Consider the following 22,159-nt stretch of genomic DNA (forward strand, 5'->3'; position numbering starts at 1 on the left):
AAAGATCATTATAGTAGATAAGAGGTATTAGTAATATTGTTCATTATGTTACAATGCACAGCCTTGTAACAAAGATTATCAAATCTAGATGGATGGGATGTGCTAGTTGTGTGTTTATAACCACACACACAGTAATTGCATGAAATACATTAAATTCCAGGTCAAATTGAGAAAACAGAAGCCACTGACTCTGCTAAACCACTCTGCACACTTACTTACTATAGCTAACCTGGCAGATGCAGCTTGCAGCCCATTGCTGCAAGTGAGTTCAGGACTTTTTTCATATTCAGGAAGTGGGCTGTGTGTGATTACATTTTAAAGCTTGATCCTGAAAAATGTGGGGCAAGGCCATTTTACCTGCATGTGTATATGTGTAGGCTTTAGGGCCCCAAACTCACAGATGCTTTCGTGTCTCTGATGCAAAGTGAGTGCGTGAGAAATTTAATTTCTGTGCTTTCTCTGGAATGTTTTCTTGGACTTCACGAGTTTCCCAATTAAGTATCTTTGATGTGTGGTCCATAGACAGCTGGTAAAACCCACTGACCCTTGGCAGCAAAGTTAATCATCCACTCAGGGCATCAGCTGATCAGCACGATTTTGCTCCTTTTCTGTAATGATGTCTCTTCTGAAACTCTCCCTCACTTTTTTCTTCTTCATTTTCTTATTTATATCTGCTTACAATCCTCTTGTTCCTGTACTTTTCATTGCACTGTGGTACATGATCCAACTGTCACCCTCTAGTTCACTGTTTGTAGCTTTCCTTCACTGCGTAGCAATTTATTTGCATGTTTTATTTTCTACTCCTGTATTAGGGAAAAGAAAAGCCTTTGATAAAGTGGTATTTTAAGTACTCCAAATTTAGATTAGTAAACTTCCTGTTTCAGTGTGTGTGGGAAAACTCCTTCATTACTAACTTTTTTTTCTTTTTTTTGTTTTTTTTTCCTCCATATATCCTTATCTGGAAAACATGGATGTCAGATCAAGTTGTTTTTGTAGAAAGTTTTATGGCTGAGATGAGAGGTTGGACGCCTAGAATAAGAGGATCCCTTGATTTTGTATTACAGCATTGACTTAGTATGGGATTTGGTATCTCTTGGTAACAACGAGGTTGTTTCTTTTGAGTAAATCCAGTAAATCCTAAAAGAATATATCTTTTTAAATATTACTGGATCACAGAACAGAGTGGCAAGGCTGTCGTGAGGTGACTGTGATGCCTCCCATCTGAACTCTATACTCTCTGTTTTGGGGAAAAAAACAGTTTTTGAAGTCCCTTGCTTTAAGTCAAATGATCTTTTATTGCAATAGCACTGGTTGGGTTGATGAAGCTACTGGTGATAGCAGGTGCTTTTTTGCTTTAACAAGAGGCACTAAACAAAACATTATTGCTCAGCCTCCATATGCTTTAAGAAATTCACTATTATTACCATACCTCTTGTCATGCTGTGAGGAAGCCTATAGATCAAATACTGTGTGCACAATTCTGAAATGGTATTAATAAAAATAACCACTGGAACATTGTTAAAAATGCCTTTTCAGTTAATGCAAAAAGAGAAACATCACTGCATTATTATTTTTGCACATAGCAAAGTAATAATTGCTACTTATATAAACTCTATGGAGATTAATACAGCTTTCAAAAAAAAAAAAAAAAAAAAAAAAGAAAAAGTCAGGAATTCAGGAATTAGGCCATTTTGTTGGCATCTTGCTTAGACTACTAATGAGCTTTGCAGCCAGGAAAAATGAGAACAGATTTTACAACAGATCTGTCTGAGAAAAAGAAACTGCTCTCAGATTTATTTTGACAATTTCCTACAGATGAGGTTAGTTAATTCTTGGCTCAGAAATAACAGCTTCCTCCAGTGAATTATGACAATGATTTTGAGCAGTAAAATGTTTGTTCTCTAAATCGCTTTAGGTTTCCTTTTATTTTCTTTGAACATAAACAGCACAGGTTTGGAAAGAAGCCCAGGCGATTGTAGATGCATTAAAATATTGCTAATGTGATTAACCCAAAGTAAAACATTAAATACTCCTGAGGTATTAGTCTAAATAATGAAAGGACAACTCCGAGTTCCCTGGGCTCACAGCATGGGGAAAAAACATCATGAGTTTCATCTTTTGCATCGATATTTGAAATTTCTCACATAAGCTGGTACTGAGAGTAATTCTGTGCATAGCTATTGTGAGAGCAGAGTAATGCTGGACAAGCTAAATATATGCTACAGCCAAAGCACACCAAATAAATGCTCCTGGGTTTGCTGCTGGGAACTGATTACAAGGTACCCTTTAAGGTACCTTGAAAGCTGTCACTGATCTTTCCATTTAGTCTGCTATTTTAACTCATACTCATTCAGTTTTGCCAGCCTTTTTTTTTTTTTTTAATCTGAAATTACAAATCAAACTTTTTAAAGGGAGATACTAGGGAAAAGGCTTGGACTTTCATTGGAGTCAAATGTTATGTATGAATATGGAAGAGGCTTGCTCGAGTTTTCTTGGTCTGATGTGTGCAGCATTAATAATAACTGTCCTTTCAGTGGCAGAGAAACACCTCTGCACATCCATGATGAAACATTTTTAAGGCCACTTTACATACAGCAGGATAAACTGGAGTTTTATGAAGACAATGTTCTAAAATGCTGCTTAATGGAAAATTTAAATTTTATTTTTTTTTCCAAGACTGCTTTTCAATGTTGAAGAGAAAAAGAAAAGCCTCAAAAAGACAGGTGTTCTATTTAATTTTGCTACTCTACCATTAAGAAAACAACCTACATAGATTATAAGATCCTGATATAATAAATATTAAAGCGTAATAGTCTTCTACAGACAGTGGTTACGTGGAAGTGCTGGAAAATTATGATACTCTTCATCCTCTAGTGATTATCTAATCCCATTTTCATTGTTTGTTGTTCTTTTAATTCAGGAATACTTTTATTTCTATATAATATTGGTATGATAATTGCAATGTTTGGTGTAGACAGTGTAGATTTCAACTGATTTTAAATTTGCTTTTGCAGTTTTACCTTTTTTTCATCTAATGAACTGAATTGGCATTCTAGTCTGGTTTTCTGGGGGCTCTCCTGAACATGTGCTATTTGGAGGTTTTTGTGGAGCCAGCATCCGGTCCTTGCAAGCTTTGTGAGTGCCCAGGAGGCTGGTTAGTCCCCCCCTTCTTGAGTAGTACTTACTAACTGTGACACTTCAGTTAAGGTTGATAAAACACTTTTATTTTAATTAATTAAAGCTTTTATCTTTTTACAAGAGCATTTGAAGACACTGTGAAATTTTTTTTTTCCTTTTTTCTCCTTATAAACATGCAGAGCTTGAGCATGAAGCCTGAAGCACCCATTTGAAGCTGTCTGCCATTTAAAATAAGTGCAGTGAAAAGGAGCACTGGGAGGATGAGATAGGGAGCATGCCGTAAAGATTCATAATTGTATTTATGCTTCTTGTGTTGTTTTGCAGTGTGTTGGAAGGGGTTTTCTGCATTATGGTTTATGAAAGGGAGTCCATTCCCATTGTGGTTTTGCCTTCTTGTAAAAATGCTCCATGTAGCAACTGTGAGCCTACATCTGAATTCAAGCAGTGCTGACAATGGAAGCAATAGCTTGCATGAGATAATGAAGAGGCAAAGTGAAAAATCAGAGTGAGAAATTGCCTTGGCTGGGGATCCCCCAAGGGTATTTTTCTTTTGCCTACAGGCCAAGAAAAGAAATGATTTTTTTTTTATGACAACCTGCACTTGCTGAGGATCAGTCCCCAGAATTTATCCATTGCCACTCAGCTTCCATGGGGCTCTAAATAATGCTGTGGCTAATGACTTCAGGCATACATGATAGTGGATTCATAAATATGTGATACTTTGACACTGGCTTCAGGTTCCTACCTTACAGAGTGAGAAACCTTAGTAGCTGAAAGGCAAGCCTAGTGCTTAAAATTCCACATCTGCTCTCTTATGAATGAAAAAAAACAATAAGACAGAACTTCTTAACTCTAAGAGATTCGCCTTGTGTTAGACATGTAACATTGGGATCAAGAGAACATACGTGAGCTGTAAACTACACAAGTGGTTTTAATTTTTTTAAAGCTCTATGAAGTACGAGTTTTCCTCTTGTAAGGAAAGAACATGTTATTGACAAAATAATAAGTTAGGCTTATTAAAAAGGTATTAAAAGGCAAAAGACTGTGGAACTTAGATGGATTAATTTTGTTCTAAATGTATCTGCTTCATTCTGGGACGTGTGTCATGTTTCTCTTATGCAAGCGTAATATAGGCTGAGGTATCTGTAAAAAATTGGATGGAAAGCTGTTCTATTTGCTTAAAAAAATTGGAGAACTTGCCCCTTGTTTATAATTCAGGTTTTGTATGTAAGTCTTAGTTAAATGGTACACAGCCATCCTGACATATTTCAAACTGACAGGGCAATGCTTTAATGGAGAATCCAATACAATGTTTCTCTTTCCGATATTGCATGGAGTATAAATAAGAAAGGGTGTAGGCTGCAGACTGTCTTCTGGAATTAAGTTGGGCAAATGGATGATTAGATTTACTTATCAACATGAAAGCATTAAAATAGTATTTCTGAAGGTGTCAAAGAAGGAAATAATGCTGCTTATTTGGTGAGTAAATGGAGCCATGGCAATTGAACCAGCTGTGGTAACTCATTTTGTGGGCTGAGAAGTTTTTGTAGTACTTTCAGAATCAGTGAGACATAAAGCCATGCCCAGGCATCAGTTTCTGGGGAGCCCAAATGGTGCCCATTTAATAAAGGAGCTAGTCACACACAGCCTGAGGTCTTCAGAGTGATAAAGGAGAGTCATATCAGTGGCAGATAATGTAGTTCCACTGATTCCAGGAGGAGGGAGAAAAAAAATAAAATCTTTGCTCTCTTTTAAAAATGTAATCATAAGTGAATTCATATATACGTAATATATACGTATGCATAAGGGTCACTAGGTCAGAAAGCATCTGAGTGATCATTCTTCAGTAGAGTACTGAGCGGCATTCTGCCAGAGCTGGATTTTTCATCTTCCATACACAGAAGATTGCTGCATTTTACTTGATGACTCATTTTACATGCCACAGAAACTCGTATTTAGAAAGGAGCTGAAACCTCCCTGGTGAGCATATTAACCACAAGTCTACAGAATAATTTTATCTTGTTTTCTGGTTCAGTTAATTAAAATTATTTTCTGACATCTCTGCTTTCCTCATCTCATGGATACGTATGCTAATGTGTAGAATTTGTGGAGCAATTCTAGCCCAAATGTTACCAAGGTGGAAGAAACTCATGTGAGTTAAATGAGGCAGAGGAAGCAAACCATGAAGTCCATGCTACCAGCTGATGAATCAGGCAAGAGGGGGAGCAGGGTCTCTTTTACTGTGCTGAAAATGAAAACGGGCTGCCACAACACTTGTAGGAATCCCTTTGGAAGTTAGAAAAACTCAGGGGCTGGTTAAGACTTAGAAGATTCAGGCAAACCACCCAAACCGACAGTGATGCCTGACCAGGCTTAAACACATGGATAAGTGAATAGCAGGGGCGACTGGGATGTTTCAACATCATAGGGTAAAAGCATGGATTTTTTAGGATTTCTATTTAGGGTATTTTATGTAAACAACACTTTATATAAACTTTTATATATATAAAACAGCTGTTCTTTACATTGATTGACACTGAAAATACTTTGGATTTATTAAAATAGGATTTCAAGATTTTTATATGTCATTATGTAATAAAATGTTGTATCTCTTTGAATAAGTGAAAAATGCAGAAACTGCATTACTTTTAAGTGCATTGAAACCAGTTACTTTTTGCTGAGATATGAGGTAATTTTCTAATTTAAATCTTATGGATGTACTGACTAGAAAATCACTGTTGGGCTGTTACTGCACTGATAATTTACTATAAAAAGCCTGTGTTATAATGAAATTAGCTGTTTAGTAAATGCTTGACACTCATACTGCTCTGCAAGAGCCCAGGTTATTTAATATCTGCCTTTCATGTTCAACTAATTCTGGAACAATTTGATGGGTTCTTTATTGAGGGTGCCAGAGTTTTCCTCCCACTTGACATGAACTGAAACTTCAGAATTTCTGGGCGAATGTTTCATGAGAGTTGAAGTTTCACAGAACTTGAAGTCCTACATTTCTTTCACTAAGCTTCTCTGTAAATCCACATGGTTATACCAGTGTGTGCTTTTATTTGTTTAGATTCATAAGAACATTTCTATCACATCCCACATACTGTATAAGACAGTTAAGGCCTAATTCTCTTCCCTGTTAGCAACTTTTTTGGTTTTGGAAGACAAAGGATATGTTTGTTTTTTCTGTGCTTCATATATAGTTTAAAAATGGAATTAAATGATCTTGCATTACATGAAATACTTGATAGCAGAAAGGAAAACCACTGGAAAGCTAAAAAAAAACAACCCTGAGACTGAATTTTTTTTTCCAGACTGAGATGACAGTTTAAGTAAAAATGAAATAAAAAAGTTTCGTCCCATCAAAATGAAACATGTTTATTCTCTTGCTGAAAAAATTCTAATACTCTTTGTTAAGCAAAACAGGAGAGGAATAAACATACACTTTTTGGAAATCAAGCAAGCTAACAAACATAAATATCATAATTTCCTACCCTTCTATTTTTTGGGGCCAACTGGTAGTATTACTCATTTCTAAAAGTATGAAAGTTCGATGAGTTTCTAGAACAATTAATTTGCAAAAAGCAACAGTAGCTGACCAATAATAGAGAGTAGAAAGGTGCCTTGATCAAGACCTATGAAGCAGGGATATAAGATTTATCCCAGTAAATGTGATCATTTTTTTTTTTCCAGGATTTCATATCACATTTATATCAGACTTTTAATACCTCAAATTCTTTTTACCTTTGAATTAGCCTCTAACAACACAATTTTGGCTTATAATTGAACACAACTGGGTTTGTGCTTGCAGCAATTTATTTTTGTTGGACTTAGAAGTTGGTCCAAAATTCTGTGGCATTTTGGTAGAAAGTAATAAATCATCACTTTTTTTCCAAACTCCCAGATAACTGATTGGCTCTTTAAGATGTCTTCTCTACCAATATTTCCAGAGAGGTTTGTTTGATTCCTTATTTGTAGCTTGAACAACTTCATCATGTTGACTGTTGCCTAGCAGCTACCTTTTGTATGACAGGTACATTTTAATGAAGCAAAAAAGTGATTGCATGAAGTGGGAAAAAATTTTTTTTGAATGCTCGTACATATCAGAAAAACATTATTTTGAAGATAATAAAAGAAATACTTTGACACATCCATCCCAATGGATGGATTCCATTGCAAGCTTCAGGTTTATTTATAATTCTCTGGAAATATTTATAAACTATTCTGAGCCTTTGGCATGTGGAAAATTGATCCTATCATTTATTCCTAGTTAATTGAATGGCATGAATCTTATTGCTGTTTAATTTTTCCTCTGTTTTGTAGCAATATTGTAGCAATAAAATATTCTAGCAATAAATACCCTAGGAATAAAAGTCTACCTTTCATTTCTTCATTTTCTGTTTTCAATAGCCATTAAGTGGGATTTAATTGTCTGCCATGTTAGGATATTTACCCCAAATTTAGACTCCTGTGACCAATGAAGACAAGACCAATGGCATTGACAGTTTGAATCGTGTACATGCTATGTACAAAGTCACAACTGTGATCCAAAATCTCACATTCAACAACTGCCTTTCACAGTCAGAAAGCCCAAGTCCTCTGTATTTTGATCTTTTTATTTTGTTATCAAGCACAAATGTTTATAAACCTAATTTGGTATCATTCAGGCAAAATGATACGGTGAATAATTCTGAAAGATCAAATGCACACCTTATCTTAGCAGAAAAGTACTTTGCAGATAAATGATAGGCATTTCAGGAGATCACTGAGATTCATTACCTGGATGATTTCTCATTTTAAGATAGAAATGAAAGGAAATTATCCAATTTCTCTTTTTTATAATAACATCTAATACATTAAATGTTCAATTTCAGACTTCTTTTTGATTTATAGCAATTACCAGGCTAATCGTGCTCTGGCTACTAAAGCAGTTACTATATCAACTCTTTCAGTCTGGGTGTGCCCCAGAAAATGTTTCATTTGCTCATAGATAATGTCACGTGTGATTCTGAACATCTCAGGGTTTGAAGCAGAATGCAATTCCTAATATATCATTATCCAGAGACATCAGACCATTTCCTATTTCTTGTAGATACTATATAGGCACTATGTGTATACATAACCACAAATCCAGAACTGGTAGCAAAGATCAACCAGTTAAGAGAGAGTCTCACGTGTAGCAATATTTTTGCATTAAAAAAAGATCTTTTACTAGGGTCTAAACCAATATATTAGTCTGTGCTACTACAGGAGATCGAAGGGTACAAAGTAATAAACCGGAAGCTGATCTCCTGATCTGATCTCTTCCTGGACTGGTTGTTACCCATCAACTGGTGGACAGAGAGTGAGTGACAGCCATGCAGTTTCCTAAGTCAATACTAAAAATATTATTTTTCTGTTTTACCTGGAGCACTACTTGGGAGCCAGGATGGCACTCACCAGCAAAGCTGTGTAACTTAAAGATCATGCTGCTTTGATAATTGCTGGGCAGTGTCTTATCTGAGCCATTGTTTTGGACTTTTCACAAACTCGCATGAACGCTTCCTCGTTAGTTTAGTTGCATTTAATTATTTTCAAGGTGTTCTTAACAACTGTGAAACTTTAAAATATCTTTTGAATAGCAATTTAGATTTTGTGACCTAAGAGTCTGCACATGAATCAGTAATATCCTACTGCTGAGGAGAGCCTAGGGAGTCAGCACCATGTTTTGTCATATATATTCAATTAGAGTGTGTTAGCACAGGGGCATTCAAACTCTCACCAGTGTAAAAGATGGCAGGCAAAATGCTGTCCTTTAGATGTTTACAGGCACAGATAGTTGACAATCTAACAACAATAATTTAAAAATTATTTTAAAAATAATTTTAAAACAACTGCAGTATTAATGGTTAGACTTGTTTCTTGAAATTATAGGTGTTTCTGGATTTCAAAGGCTTTTGTTAGGATTTAAAAGGCTATCCAGGCGAAGACTGTGATCTCTAAGAATGCATCTAGGTTAAAAGAAATTCAGTGGGCTGAAACTGGGCTCTCAACAGAAGTGTTTATTGCAGCACAATTTTAAATACTTACTGTTCTATGGCTATAAGAGGAGTATGACCCTAGGAACAAAGAGTAAGGTTTTTTTTACTGGAGCTATTTCTGTTACTGAGAGGCAGTACTACTAAGATGGATTGGGAGTAGAATACAACCAAAGCAAAATAATAAACATTACAAAGTAGACAGAAATGTAACTGCACTTGAAAACATCCTGCTTTTAACTCAACTGTCTGTCGCTAGGTTTGGTCATGTGTAAATTACAGTTGAAGATATTTAGGCTGATGTTGTGTTTTCAGTAGTAAATCAACAGATCCTTCACTTTCACAAAATTGTTTTCCAGGACTCTAAAGGAAGCATGACTTAAAGGAATATGGTTGTAGATGAGAGAATGAGCCAAGGCCAGGAGAAAACATTTAAATCTCCTTTTATAAACTGACCTTCCTTCCTCTTGATAAATGGTGAAAGGAAAATATGTTCAAAGGAATAAAAGCAAAACAATTAAGAAGGTCCATAGTGTTACATAACTATGAAATTATGAATCATCTTAAGATATGAACAAATGCTCTTGCCTGTTGAATTCAGAGATGCCAAACTCCAACCTTTGTAGTGATGGAAGAATATATGAGAATATATGAGAGGAATTTCCTGTCAAGTTAAAGATGAGCAGTTTCTCGTAATGGCTTGATCACTATGATGTTGAGCAATATACAGTTCTAGCCTTGTGCCCACAGCACAGCAGATGTAAATAGAGGCTGATAGGAAAATGGAGTTCAAATATCTTTTATGTCTTGTTTAGATCACTTTTAAGTGAGTTTGTCATTTTTGAAAGACTTGTGATTAAAATCAGCACAACTGATTTGGCAAAGGGCAGAATAAAGCCTTCCAATTGCTGAAACCGTATGGTGGCAAATCAGACCTTAACTCAGGCAGAACTCAGGAGCAGGTACATATTAAAAAAAAAACCAAAAAACTTGTATATCATTATATAGAAAAGCAAGATGGTATCAATCTTTCTGTGTAGTTGAAAAAATATAGTCACAAATAAAACCATCCACCTTGGCTAAACCAATCCATTTATTCTTTGGTCTCAAAGGATACATCCTCATTTGTTCTTAAGTAGTGGAAAAACAGCTTTTTTTTTTTTTTTCTTTTTTTCTCCCCACATCTTGTTCTCAAGCCTTGAGGCTCAGTCATACTATTACTACCATTCAAGGCCTTGAGACTTCTTACCACAACTATTGCTTTTCTAGACAAGACAGAGCTTTTTCTAAAGCCAACAGTATTGTTTGGTGTTGTTTTGGTTTTTTTTTTAAATAGATATGTATATATATATAATTTTTTTTTGAGGGGCTTCTGCTGGGAATCAGAAAGAACATCTCTGGAAACCTAAAGTATAGACCAGATCTGATCAAAGCTTCCCACTTGGCAGTGGTATGTGCTACCCCCGTGCCATTGTAAACTGTTTTTCTGCTACATCTCTTTGAACACAACTGAAAACAGGGAATACTACTGTAGAGTTTGGGAATAACAAATAATATCTTTGTTACTGAAACAGTAGTGCTACAATACTGGCCAAGGTCATGTTGTTACTCTAGTTGCTCTGTCATAAAGTTGTGGTTTTCAGCAGTCTTTAACCAACTGGTTATATAAACACATAAAGGGCTGGGGTAAGCACAGAGTCTTATTATACCAACCAATTTTTTTGGTAGACAGCCATGGTCACAAGTGGTCAAGCCACAGCATTTAGCCCCACTGCCCACCTCTATCCCTAATGAGATATTCCAGTGAATATACACACTGCCTTAGCCTTTGATATTGGAGCAATGGATTTAAGTGTTGGAGACTGAAGGAACCAAAATCTCAACTTCTTGAAAGAACAGTTTATTCATGAAACATTGGTGGCAGTCATGAGCTAGCAGAATTTAATGGCATCAAGAATAAATAACTGAAAATATTACTCCCACTGTGCCCACACTACTCCTGCAGTCAGCACAATTTCCCCTGAAAAACAGAAAAGTCTCCACAGCAAGGATAGTCCCTTGGCTTATGTACTTAAAACAAGTATAGACTCTTAATTTACAGAATGTGAATCCTCTCCTTTTATTTTATGTGCATTAGATTTTTTTTTTTATTTTTTCATTTGACACATTTCTATATTTTGTGTTTTCAGAGATCACTGACTCTAAGATGTGCGGAATTTGTTCCAGTGTAGTGTGAATAAATGATCGGCTGCTGTTTACTATCAGAGACCTTGTGTTTCCCTTAGTGCAAAAAAAGTGTTGAAGTGGATAACCTTGGCATTTTTAGGTTTAATTGTGCCTAGATAGGCAAAGAGAAACAGCTGTTGGAAGTTAAAATAGCTGGAAGTGAAAAGAATAAGCAGAGCTCTTGAAAACTTATGGAAGTGAATCTGAAAGTCTGGGTCAGAAGTTAGGCAATAACTGAATATTTGAAGAACAGTTTGCTTTTGACTTCCCATGTTGATGCTTTTTCATTAAAGTGTGCAATGAGGAGATGCTTCTGCTGAGAATGTGAGTTTGAACAGCTTCGGTCATCCCCAAAAATGTGATATACTTAGAGAAAGTTGGAGCTATGCTACTGAAGTTTTAGGTGAAAGAGAAGTGACATGTTTTCAAGCCAGGCATACACACAGTATTTCTAAAATACTACCAGAGGCAAGTGCAGATAGCCAGAGTATTAAAAGTTAATATGCTTAGTGTTTATTTATAATATGGATTAAAAATTTCCTTATTCACTGAAGTACTGCTGCAAAGAGATGAACAAAAACTTTGGAAACCCCTTGACAAATATTTACACAGGAAGTGATGATAAACAAACAAGATTTAATGCCTAACCTAATGGTTTTATAGGGTGTACTTTATTAAAAGATTTGTGGTTTTGCTCTGCTTGTCAGGAGATATTTTTATTCCCAAAGCTCCCATTGCCGGTTTATTGTAGACTGTAGCTCTCTATTTTTAATCAGAGTATGGAGATATATATCCAAAGGCACTAGCAGATGATCAGTGTCTGAAGGCACATTTATTGGAAACTTCAATTTGACTGTGAACTCATGCTGAAGTGGCTCTCTGTTTTGCTGTTGATGTATCATGTTATTCTCATATGCTGATGCAGGTTTATTCATTGTCTACTAAGAACAGAATATTGTAGTCTTTTCACGTGGGGAGTAAAGGGAATTTGTTATATCTCTTAGATAAGCCAAAAGATTATTATTTAGGGATGTGATGAAGGTGATGCAATGAATTCTACTCTCTGAATACCAGCTGATAACACTGACTGTCCACATCCCTCTCTGCCCAGAAAATACTGTACCAGGCAGTTGGTCACATTTGAATAGAACCTAATTTCCAGAAACAGAAGACTCAACTAAAACACTTCCTGAACCACATGGTTAAAAGTAACTAAAAAGGAGACAGCTAAAATAAATAAGATGCTTCTGAAAATGTGTTATCATTCTTTCAGAACAAAGTTAAAAATTGTTCAGACTTTGTCAAGACTTTAAAGTCTTGACTAATTTTGAAGGCCACTCTGCATGTGCAAATAAGATAGTAAAATAATGAGAAGATTGGTCTGGATTTCTTTTAAAACTGTATTTTGGCCTGCAGAAATAAATTCTGTCATTAGCAAGTCAGATTTTCAAAGCCTTAGGAACTTCTCTTAGACTGAAGCTATAGTTTAAGTTGGAGCTTATGCCTAAGTGTATTTAGTTTGTTAAATGAAGGGACCAAGAGTTGTGAACCTTAAACTTGGGTGGACTCCTGGGATCCATTTAAGGTCTTTACAGAAATGGTCAGCACAGTTGGCCTCTGCAACATTGTGAGGTAATTGAGACAGTGCTGCACTAAGTGGGAGGTGGAAGCGGAGCCTTTTGCAGTTACCTCAGGGTTGGTTTTGACAGTCTGTCCTACTATATGTTTTGGAATGATTTGCAAGAGTTGTGTAAGACATACATATTCCTGGAATAAATCAGCTGGTAGTTATCTTTGAGGACACATCTTTGTCTTTTCTCTAAAATTAGTGTGACAGATCCTATTTACATTAAATTGAATTTTAACTTAAAAAAAGAAAAGCAGAACTGATAGTATGTGGAGAGGTGGAAGATTATGGAAATTCTAATTATTATGGAAACAAAGATCTTTCTGAAAACAATTACTATTATTAGTTAAAACTGTCATATTTTTATTCCCTGATACTCCTGTAAATTATGTAGTGTAATAAATCATTAAAATATAGTATATGTAGAAAGTCATATAGAACAAGAAGACTACAGATCTTGAATACTTCCCTTTCCCCTGACTAACACTGTAATGCATTATGGTAGAGCAAATGTTAAGTTTATTAGTGTTATTTTGAATTTATTATTTTTACCTATAGTCAGCTTGATGGATGGTAGATTTATTTCTGTTCTAAAACCAAAATCTGGATATAGGTAGCATATAAACTCAAGCTATTATCTCAAGGATAAAATTATGATGACCCTTGTGGAGTTAATTCTTGCATCTTATGAACTACCAATAGGAATCGTAGCCTATTAAACGTAGCTAGAGTAGCACAAATTAAAATCTTTCTGAACAAGACTGGGTTCATCCAAAGTCTCAGAAATCACATGAGCCACTTTATTAGTCTCTGAATGCTTCTTTTTCAGTGAAAGGCATTTCCTGCTGGATAATAATTTTATGATGAAATTGGTAATGGGGGAAAAAAAAGACCAACAAAAACCAACCAAACCTCACACTCAGCTTTGGCTATGATTTGTTTGATCACTGTATTTTTGCCCATCCCCATTTCCTAAGAAGGTTTAGCCATACAGAAACTCATGGATTATGCAGGGAAATCCAGTGTAGTTAATTTAATCTTAAAATACTATTTATATATTTGAATTTCCTGTAAGCACTCAGTTTTGTTAATGAGTAACTTTATTTTAATGGTTTAAATTAACTGATTGAGCACTATGCTTTGGATTTCATGAACAGTGGTTAATATGGTTCCTTAAAGCACTGAGGAATCACACAGAAGTGGTTTAGACTGTCTTGTGATGGTGCCTGATGCAAATTTATATCAACTGAAAACTGAAGAACTAGTGTGAGACTAGTCTGCTGCTGTACTTACAGACATGTTTGCAACATTTCACTGGCTTCGTTTTTTCTGTAGTTGATGACATACCAACATATCCCAATGAGATTCTTCACAGACAGTCATATCATTTTTGTAGTTATCATATAGTTTCCTTTGGCTTTGTGAGCTGAATCCTTCCAACTAGCATGAAAAATACATTCTCTCCTGATTATTAAAAAACTCAAGGGTTTAGAAGCAGTTCAGAATTCTTATTCAGGCACAGCTGCAAGCTATTTTGGAGCATGTGCCCCAAGCCAGGTGGTGTAATTTGGAGCAGCCCCATAACTTTCTCAGCAAACCCAATTCCCTAGAATCTTTATGGTTAGCAATGGGAATGAATTACCACCACCTTTAAAATAAAATTACTTAGCAAAATTACTAAAGACTAAGATGACGAATGCTGGTATTGAGGAACAAATGTGTATATTGAGATGTAATAAATCATGAAGCCTGTTAAATATATTCACTAGAGAGAAATCAGAGCCTCAAGATACATTTGTAATTAAAAATATCTATTTAACATATTATCTGCTTGACCACACACTCATAATTTAGGAAGCTGTGTGTTCTGTTGTCAAGAAATTAAGAGGAGATTGTGAACTGGACATCATATAGTAAAGAAATCTATTGCCCAGTTAAAAAAAAATAAAATAAAAAAAATTCATCAGTAGATCTACCCAGAAACGGTGATAGGATGCAGAAGAGATTCCCAAAGAGATAATAATTTCAGACCAACAATGACTGTCTACTTTCAGTGTCTTTGGCAGTTCTTTTGTACAGGTGGATCAAGAAGCACATGCTTGCATTGAATGGTATAAATAGTTAATACAAGAGTCAGCTCCACACTTTTGCTCTCATGGCCCCTCAGACCTCTGGGTAGGACTACATAGCTGAAGTAATGCCATGTGTGTCCAGTGAAATTGTTTGTGTTAGTGAAAGCACTCCACAATATTAATTTAAAAATTACCTAGAAAGCTAGACCAGGACAGGCATCTAGTGACCTAGTCCTTAGACTAGACACAGGATTTCTGCCTCCTCCTTTTTCTCTTACTGTATTCCCAAATTCTTTAACCTTCTGTTATAGCAATCTAAAGTGATCTGGTACACAACATCAAATGAAAATAGTTCTCATCCACATTGCTGTTGCCATATAGAGTGACTCTGCTGCTGACCAGCAGTGAAAAAGTGGCAAATCTCAGAAAGCTGATTGCTAATGGAGTATATCCCAACTAATGGGGATTATGGGACACAAGAGAAAAAAAAAATCTAACAGAAATAGAAAGCCCTTGTATTGCATGAGGATACCTGTATTTTTTGTTTATACATTAGCTGTAATGCTATTCCTTACTTTGGAGTTAGGTTTCCACCTATGCTCTTTTTTAGAGCTCCAGTTTAGTTATCTTCAGCTGGGATTTTATAGCAATAATCTGGCTCAAAGGGTTGTTTAGCAGATGTTGTTCAGTTAGCAAGGAGACAATTTGCTATATATAGAATAAATTATAAGAAATTTTTAATTACCAGCCTATCTTGATTCTGAAGTTTCCTTTGGTGACCTTATAGACCATGGAAGTGAATTCTAAATGGATTATGAAGTGACCAGAACTCAGCAATAGGATTATATTCCTATTGTTGAAAGGGAGGTTTCAAAAAACACACCTGGTAGAACACTACATTTAAATTAGACACTCATTATTCAAGCTTCCTATGCCCCCCCCTTTTTAAAATTTCCTTTTTAATCCATTGTTGTTTGTGAAAAAAAGTGACTATGAAGTAATTTAAAAATAATGTAGTGAAGTAGCATATATAAAATATTAACATTAAATCTGTGACTACTAAATGATGCACCAGTGGAGGTAGATTTTTAGTATATTCACATTATTATCAGAAATAGATTATTTATGACATGTTTGTGCAATGAATATGCCTTTTTAGATGAGGGCAAAATCTGCTTCTTTCTTCAGTAGTGAAGAGGATGTTACTAACATTTATTCAGTGGTTAAAAGGAACTTTTATTCAGTACTTAAAAATGTCAATATTAGGAAATAAGGATGAATCTGATCTAAGACAAGACTCATAATCTACTTGTGAACTGGTCTTTATAGTGTGGAGCCTTTAGCAGGCAGCCAAATACTTCCTTTGTGCTTGTAAAACTCTATTTAAAAAGCATATATATAAGCCTTAGAAAGCTTTAGGAACTTAGTGATTGTTCCACAGTGGTTGCATTCTATTTTGATACTTAATACTGTAAAGAGAGTACTAACCTGATCTGAAGCCAGGTGAGCATTGGTGTTGTGCCCCCACCAAATACCCAGACTGTGAAAAACACAATAAGCAGTGCTGTTGTGAACATCATTTGTTTGGGCTGGGATTCTGTGTCCCGAATAGCCAATGCAAATGCTATTGCACCACGTAAACCTGAAATAAAAAAAAATAAAATTTTTCATCTGTATAAAAAGCTCAACATGGTCTATAAGAGCTAAATTGGTTTCAGCTAAGAATGCATCTGAAGTAAAGTAATAATTTGCTTCCAACTAAAGCAGTGGGAAGCAGGTAAATGTAACCTAAGATGGAAGGAGTCAGTCTAATGCAAGGAACACTATTTTTAATGTCAAAATACATTCCAGATAATTTGAAGGAAGGGAATTTTAATAACCTCAGAAGATGGTAAGATAACAAAACAGACTGAAGATAAAGAAGGGTAGGTTTTCTGTAATAGCAACAGATGTAAATGCCTGCACATTTGCCTGTTTTTTCATTTTTCTTCTGTATTTGTGTTCCACCCCTTCAGAACTCTGCTACTGTAAGGTCTTACATAAGCAGCAACAAATCCTGCAGCACCGTGTTCCACAAGCCTCTTTCTTGCTGATTTATATGCTGCAAAGATGAGGAAAGCACTGTAAAAAGTAGATGGAGATGTTGGAAGAAGAGTAGAAGGTTCAGTAGTGTACCTGTGAAACAGTCCCCTCCCAGTCATGTGACAGTGATGCCAAAACATGAGACATTATTGCCATTAATAAATCCATCTGGATCCACTTAGTTTCCTTCCCTTTTAAGCTAATTACCAGTTAAAGGCATCATAGCAGAGTCTAAACTCAAACAAGACATTTTTCATGCAGCACAGACCCCTAGTGTTTAGTGATGGTTGCCTTACAGTTTCAGGCATTAAAAAATTTCTTTCACATGAGCATAGATTGCTGGCCTACTCATTTTAGCTCATGATGAAGTTCATTTGAGATGCTCAGGCTTAATTATATAAGGACTAATCTAATTTTAATTTACAATGGAATATTATCAGGAATCATGATTAAACACAGTTGTAAAAGTGAATCCAGTCTTTGTAATGTGTTGTAAGAGGAGTGGCAGAAGCACGTAAATGTATTAAATTAAAATGTTACATAATCCACTTACAAACCTGACTCTTCCACCTTTTCTCAAATGTATTAGTACTCCTCAAAAAGCAGAAGTTAATGAGTTCAGTAGAATTCTTTGCAACGTACTTGCCTGATCTTAATTGATTTTTTTTCAGACTTTGATATTCATGGTAATTACGGTAGTAAAACTCAGTAAAGAAAGCAGTAAATATTTGGTCCATTTAGTAATAGTAAGATATATAACAAAGCCAACCCCATATTTGGTTTTTACTACATCTTTGTATGTGATGCTATGGTGAGTGAAACCCAGTTTTCCTGATGATCAGTTAAGCCAGATGCTATATCAGAGTATTGTTGCTGGTCTCATGTAGGCAGTAAGTGTCTTCTTCCAAACTCTAATTTGATGCTCTGTTTTCTCATACCAGAAATCTCTCATCTGTTTATCACTATACAGTATGATCAGTTTGTACTAAATAAGAATGTTATTGGTAATGGAGCACCAATCTTAGTGCATATTAAAAAAATACAGTTACACAGAAAATCCATGTATTGTAAGTGTTCTGTAAAGTCTGAAGCTGCTGGTACTGTAAGAGGCAGTCTTTTTTGCTCAACATGCAGATATTGCAAAGATATTTTCCTCTATAGAATACAGTATTTCAGCAACTGATTAAAATTACTTTTCTAAGTATTTTAACATTAACATTTTGGTAATTTTCAATACTACTACTTTCAGTTCACAGCTGCCAGATTGCTCCGGAAGGCTAATCTCTGAGTGTGAGTTCTCATGTTCAGTTGTTGGCTGCAGGCTGCTTTCTGCTCCTAGTTTTGTAGGGAATGAAATTAGACTGAAGAAAATGAGGACAGAAAAATTGAAGAATAAGATATACTTTAGAGAATTTTTAATTCAGTATTTTACCTGATAAAATGTAAAAGCAAACATGGGATGCAGAAACTAGATAAGTAATGATATGAAGCTATTTTTCCTGCTGCTGTCCAGCTGGCCACCTGTCGGCTTTACTTGTGATCTCCATACATATCCTGCACAGCCAACAACTGTGGGTGAGTGGGCAGTCTGAAAGCCAGGTCCTAATGGACAGATGTCAGCTCTCAATACAATCTAGCTGGTAGGAACTGGCATTTTCTGTGGCAGCTTTTAGCAGGAGGATTGAATGGCTGTAGAAATGAACTTCTGTGTTGCTCTCTAGAGAGATGGAATTATTCAGGCATAAATGAGGCACCCCTGATGTGGAGTATTCCTGATCAGGAAGCTTGAAATGCTGTGCATTGTATTTTACTTGTTATCTGGCTAAATGGATCAGTTTGCAACAAGGCTGTCCATCAAGAACTTTTCTCTCTAAAAATTTGGAATAGGTTTTTGTATAAGAAGCAAGAAAATGAAGAAAAAAAGGGTTGAATTTCTAGTTTTAGAAAATTATTTCCTAAATGGCATTGGGCAGTCTGAGTTTCTGTCTTTTATTGAACACATATGCTTAGGTTATAAATGAGCTTTTCCAAACTAGCATGAGAAAGTCAAGTGGGGGTGTTCTTAGCTTGTGTAAATCCAAAAAGACAAAAAATAGGTGAGATCTTAACATGTTGTTCAGGGGAAGATGGACATACCTGAGTAGAACAGGGCTCCCTCTTCTGGACTTTTTTTATTACTCTACAATGTAATTATTGTAGAGTAATTAAATGTAATTATTTAATTTTATAACCACAATTAAACATCAATAAAATCTGAACTTGGGAAACAAAGTACTCAGATATCAGAGTGGAATACATATGAGAAGGTCTGTGGGATTGGAGTCTCATTGTCTCATGTTTCAAAGGAAAACTGTTCCTGAAGTTAAAGGAATTGCCAAAGACCGTGTCTTGATTTGAGTATCAGTGCTATAACATTTGAAGCTGGATGTTTATTTGCTAGTACTTAAGTGTACTGTCAGGTGTAAGACAGATGCCTCTAAACCAACATGTCACAAAAATTAAAATTCCCAAATTGTTATAGAAGTATGGACAGTCGGGAGAAGTGGGTTTAAAGACTGGCATGGGGAAAGGGGGGCGTGGGGATGGGGGGCAGCCTTTAAAAAAGTTAATTAAAATACATCCAGAGCACAGTGAAGTTGAGGAAATATTAATTTGTTTCAGTAGTTTTTGAGAGGCTATATTGAGCTTTAAAAAAATGACTTCTTTGTGACAGCTGTGGCTTTTTTCTAGGGCTAGATGACTGTCTTTGCCAGTTGTTAAATATGGGAAAAATACCAAACACCAAAATTGCACTTACCTGAAAACATCATCATGTGCTGAAAGTTCCAGGGAATCTTTTGTTTTCGGCCCAAATTCAAAAGGAAAGAAAGTGGATATATGTTGCAAGCTCTTGCTACAAAAACTGCCACCTGAGTTGTAAGATGTTGAGGAAAAATGGTAGAGGAACTACAGACAGACTTAACTTAAACAGTATTTTTACAAAATCAATTAAAAATGTGTAATTAGAATGAATCAGAATTTATATTCCTTCATATTTTATGTCTGATCCTTCTGGTTCCAATTTTATTATAAAACTGTGTAGTGGCAGAGACTGTCTTCCCCAGACATTCTGGTTTTATATTCATGATGTCCCACTTTTTTTTTTTTCTTAGAACAATACATAAAAATACTGCAACTAGACAGTATCATCATCAAAAGTTTATCAAGAAGTGATAAGCAAAGGGCTACTGTTCTGAGCCAAAAATACCATTGAGTGAATTGTCAGAGTGAAAAAAATCGATACCACTGTAAAAGTAAGGCACAGATTTGTTGAGAAACCATGGCAGAATTAAAGGCCCAGACTTCTTAGGCACATGGTGATGTAAATAATTCCATGTACACTAGAAATATGAAATACAAGGAAGAAAAGTTTTGAGCAATACAGAACAGTTTGGTTTTTAAATACTTAATAACATTTATGTAGCTCTGAGGAAGCTTGGCCTATGGCACGTAACAGTCTGGAGGCAGCTCTACACTTTGTAGATCTACACTTGTTCTGGACAAAATTTTGTATGTCTCCACCTGTCCCCTCAGGTTTGTCCAAATAAACATCCCACTTGCCCACCCCATCACTGGGCAGAAGGTCCCCAGCTGATTCAAAGCAGATCTGCAAACCAGTGTCTGTCAACAGACGACATGACTACAAAGTAAGGAATTAATTGGTTTGCTTGTTGACCTTTTTTTTTTTTTGGTTCTTTCTTTTTTTTTTTTTACAAGAAGCACTCATTTTAAAAAATATATAAAAGATATACACACACACACACACGTATAGATACCAATATAAGTCTTTAAAGGAAAGGATACAAATGCACCAAATATAAAAAGAGGATTGAAGATGTGATTTTGAAATGTGAATAGTGCAAGTCCCATATAACAGAAGATGACATTCTCAGCCAAAAAATTCATGAACTCGAACAACTTAAATGAGGGAGACAGAGAGCAGAATTATGACTTATGTCTATAACTAACTGTTGTTTATCACCAGGTTCCCTTGGGATACAGACCTTTTTAGATGAAAGGAACAGAAATTGCACCTATTTCTAGGGTGGATTTTAAAACTACCTAATTTGCTGTACAGTATACATGGTGTCTCTTGGCTTCAGAAATCACAGATACTTGCAGGTTTTTCTCCCATTTGTGTGTGAAAGCTTGCCATAGACAAGTAATGAAATACAGAAACAGTAAGTTGTAAAAGCTTCAATGCAAACTGCAAGGAAGCTGGGGGATTTTAACTCCAGTCATGTTTATGCATGAGTGAGTGAGTAAGTGAACCTGGTGTACGGGTTACACAAGTGGCTATGCATAATACAGTAGTGGGTATAGGGACATTAATTCCAAAAGAGAAAAAAAAATCCTAAACAGCCTTTTAAAAACCTGTGCCTTTAAAATAAAGTGATCTTTTTTACTACTATGAATATCATCCGGCAGATGAAAACTTGCATCACACTGTATTGATGCCAATGTCAATTATTCATTTCAAACCAAATTCTTTAAGTATCATTTAAACACATAAGACTAAAATACATGATTATAATAGGATTTCCTCTGTGATAAAACAAACCCAAAATATTCATCTGCCTTGGGGGGATGTTCCTGATTGCATTTACAGCTGATTAGATAAAAATTAATAAAACAAATTTTTAGGCTTATCCACATCTGGAAAAATTTCTAGCTGCCAAATAACTACAGAGGAGAAAAAACCAGTTCCTTTCACTTCAGAAGCAACTTCGGGGCTTAGGAAACTATGCTAACAATTCTGGATGCAGAATCAGGGCTGAAGTTTGTTAGTCTGTCTACAACCAATCATACATCACTATCCATCAATATCTTATTTAGAGTAGGCTCATTCCTGTTCCAGGTATAGCCATGATATTGTCTCTTATGAAAGATTCAGCTTCTTTAGAATGGCAAAACTAGCTTGTTAGCTTCATTCAGTCTTCTGTATTACCCATATT

General features: G+C 35.6%; 1 protein-coding gene across 2 annotated transcripts in view; it reads right to left on the reverse strand.

The window, feature by feature from the left end:
- SLC9A9 (solute carrier family 9 member A9) overlaps window positions 1-22,159 on the reverse strand; it is a 169,168-nt gene that overhangs the window by 51,229 nt on the left and 95,780 nt on the right. For both annotated transcript variants that reach the window (XM_008491051.2, XM_030456173.1), the window contains exons 10-12: window positions 21,009-21,122; window positions 19,963-20,074; window positions 16,572-16,725 (exon numbers count right to left, since the gene is read on the reverse strand). In XM_008491051.2, coding sequence (XP_008489273.1) covers window positions 16,572-16,725; window positions 19,963-20,074; window positions 21,009-21,122 — 380 coding nt within the window. The remainder of the gene's footprint in view (window positions 1-16,571; window positions 16,726-19,962; window positions 20,075-21,008; window positions 21,123-22,159) is intronic.

Source organism: Calypte anna, chromosome 9 (genome assembly GCF_003957555.1).
Source record: "Calypte anna isolate BGI_N300 chromosome 9, bCalAnn1_v1.p, whole genome shotgun sequence".
Lineage (NCBI taxonomy): Eukaryota > Metazoa > Chordata > Aves > Apodiformes > Trochilidae > Calypte > Calypte anna.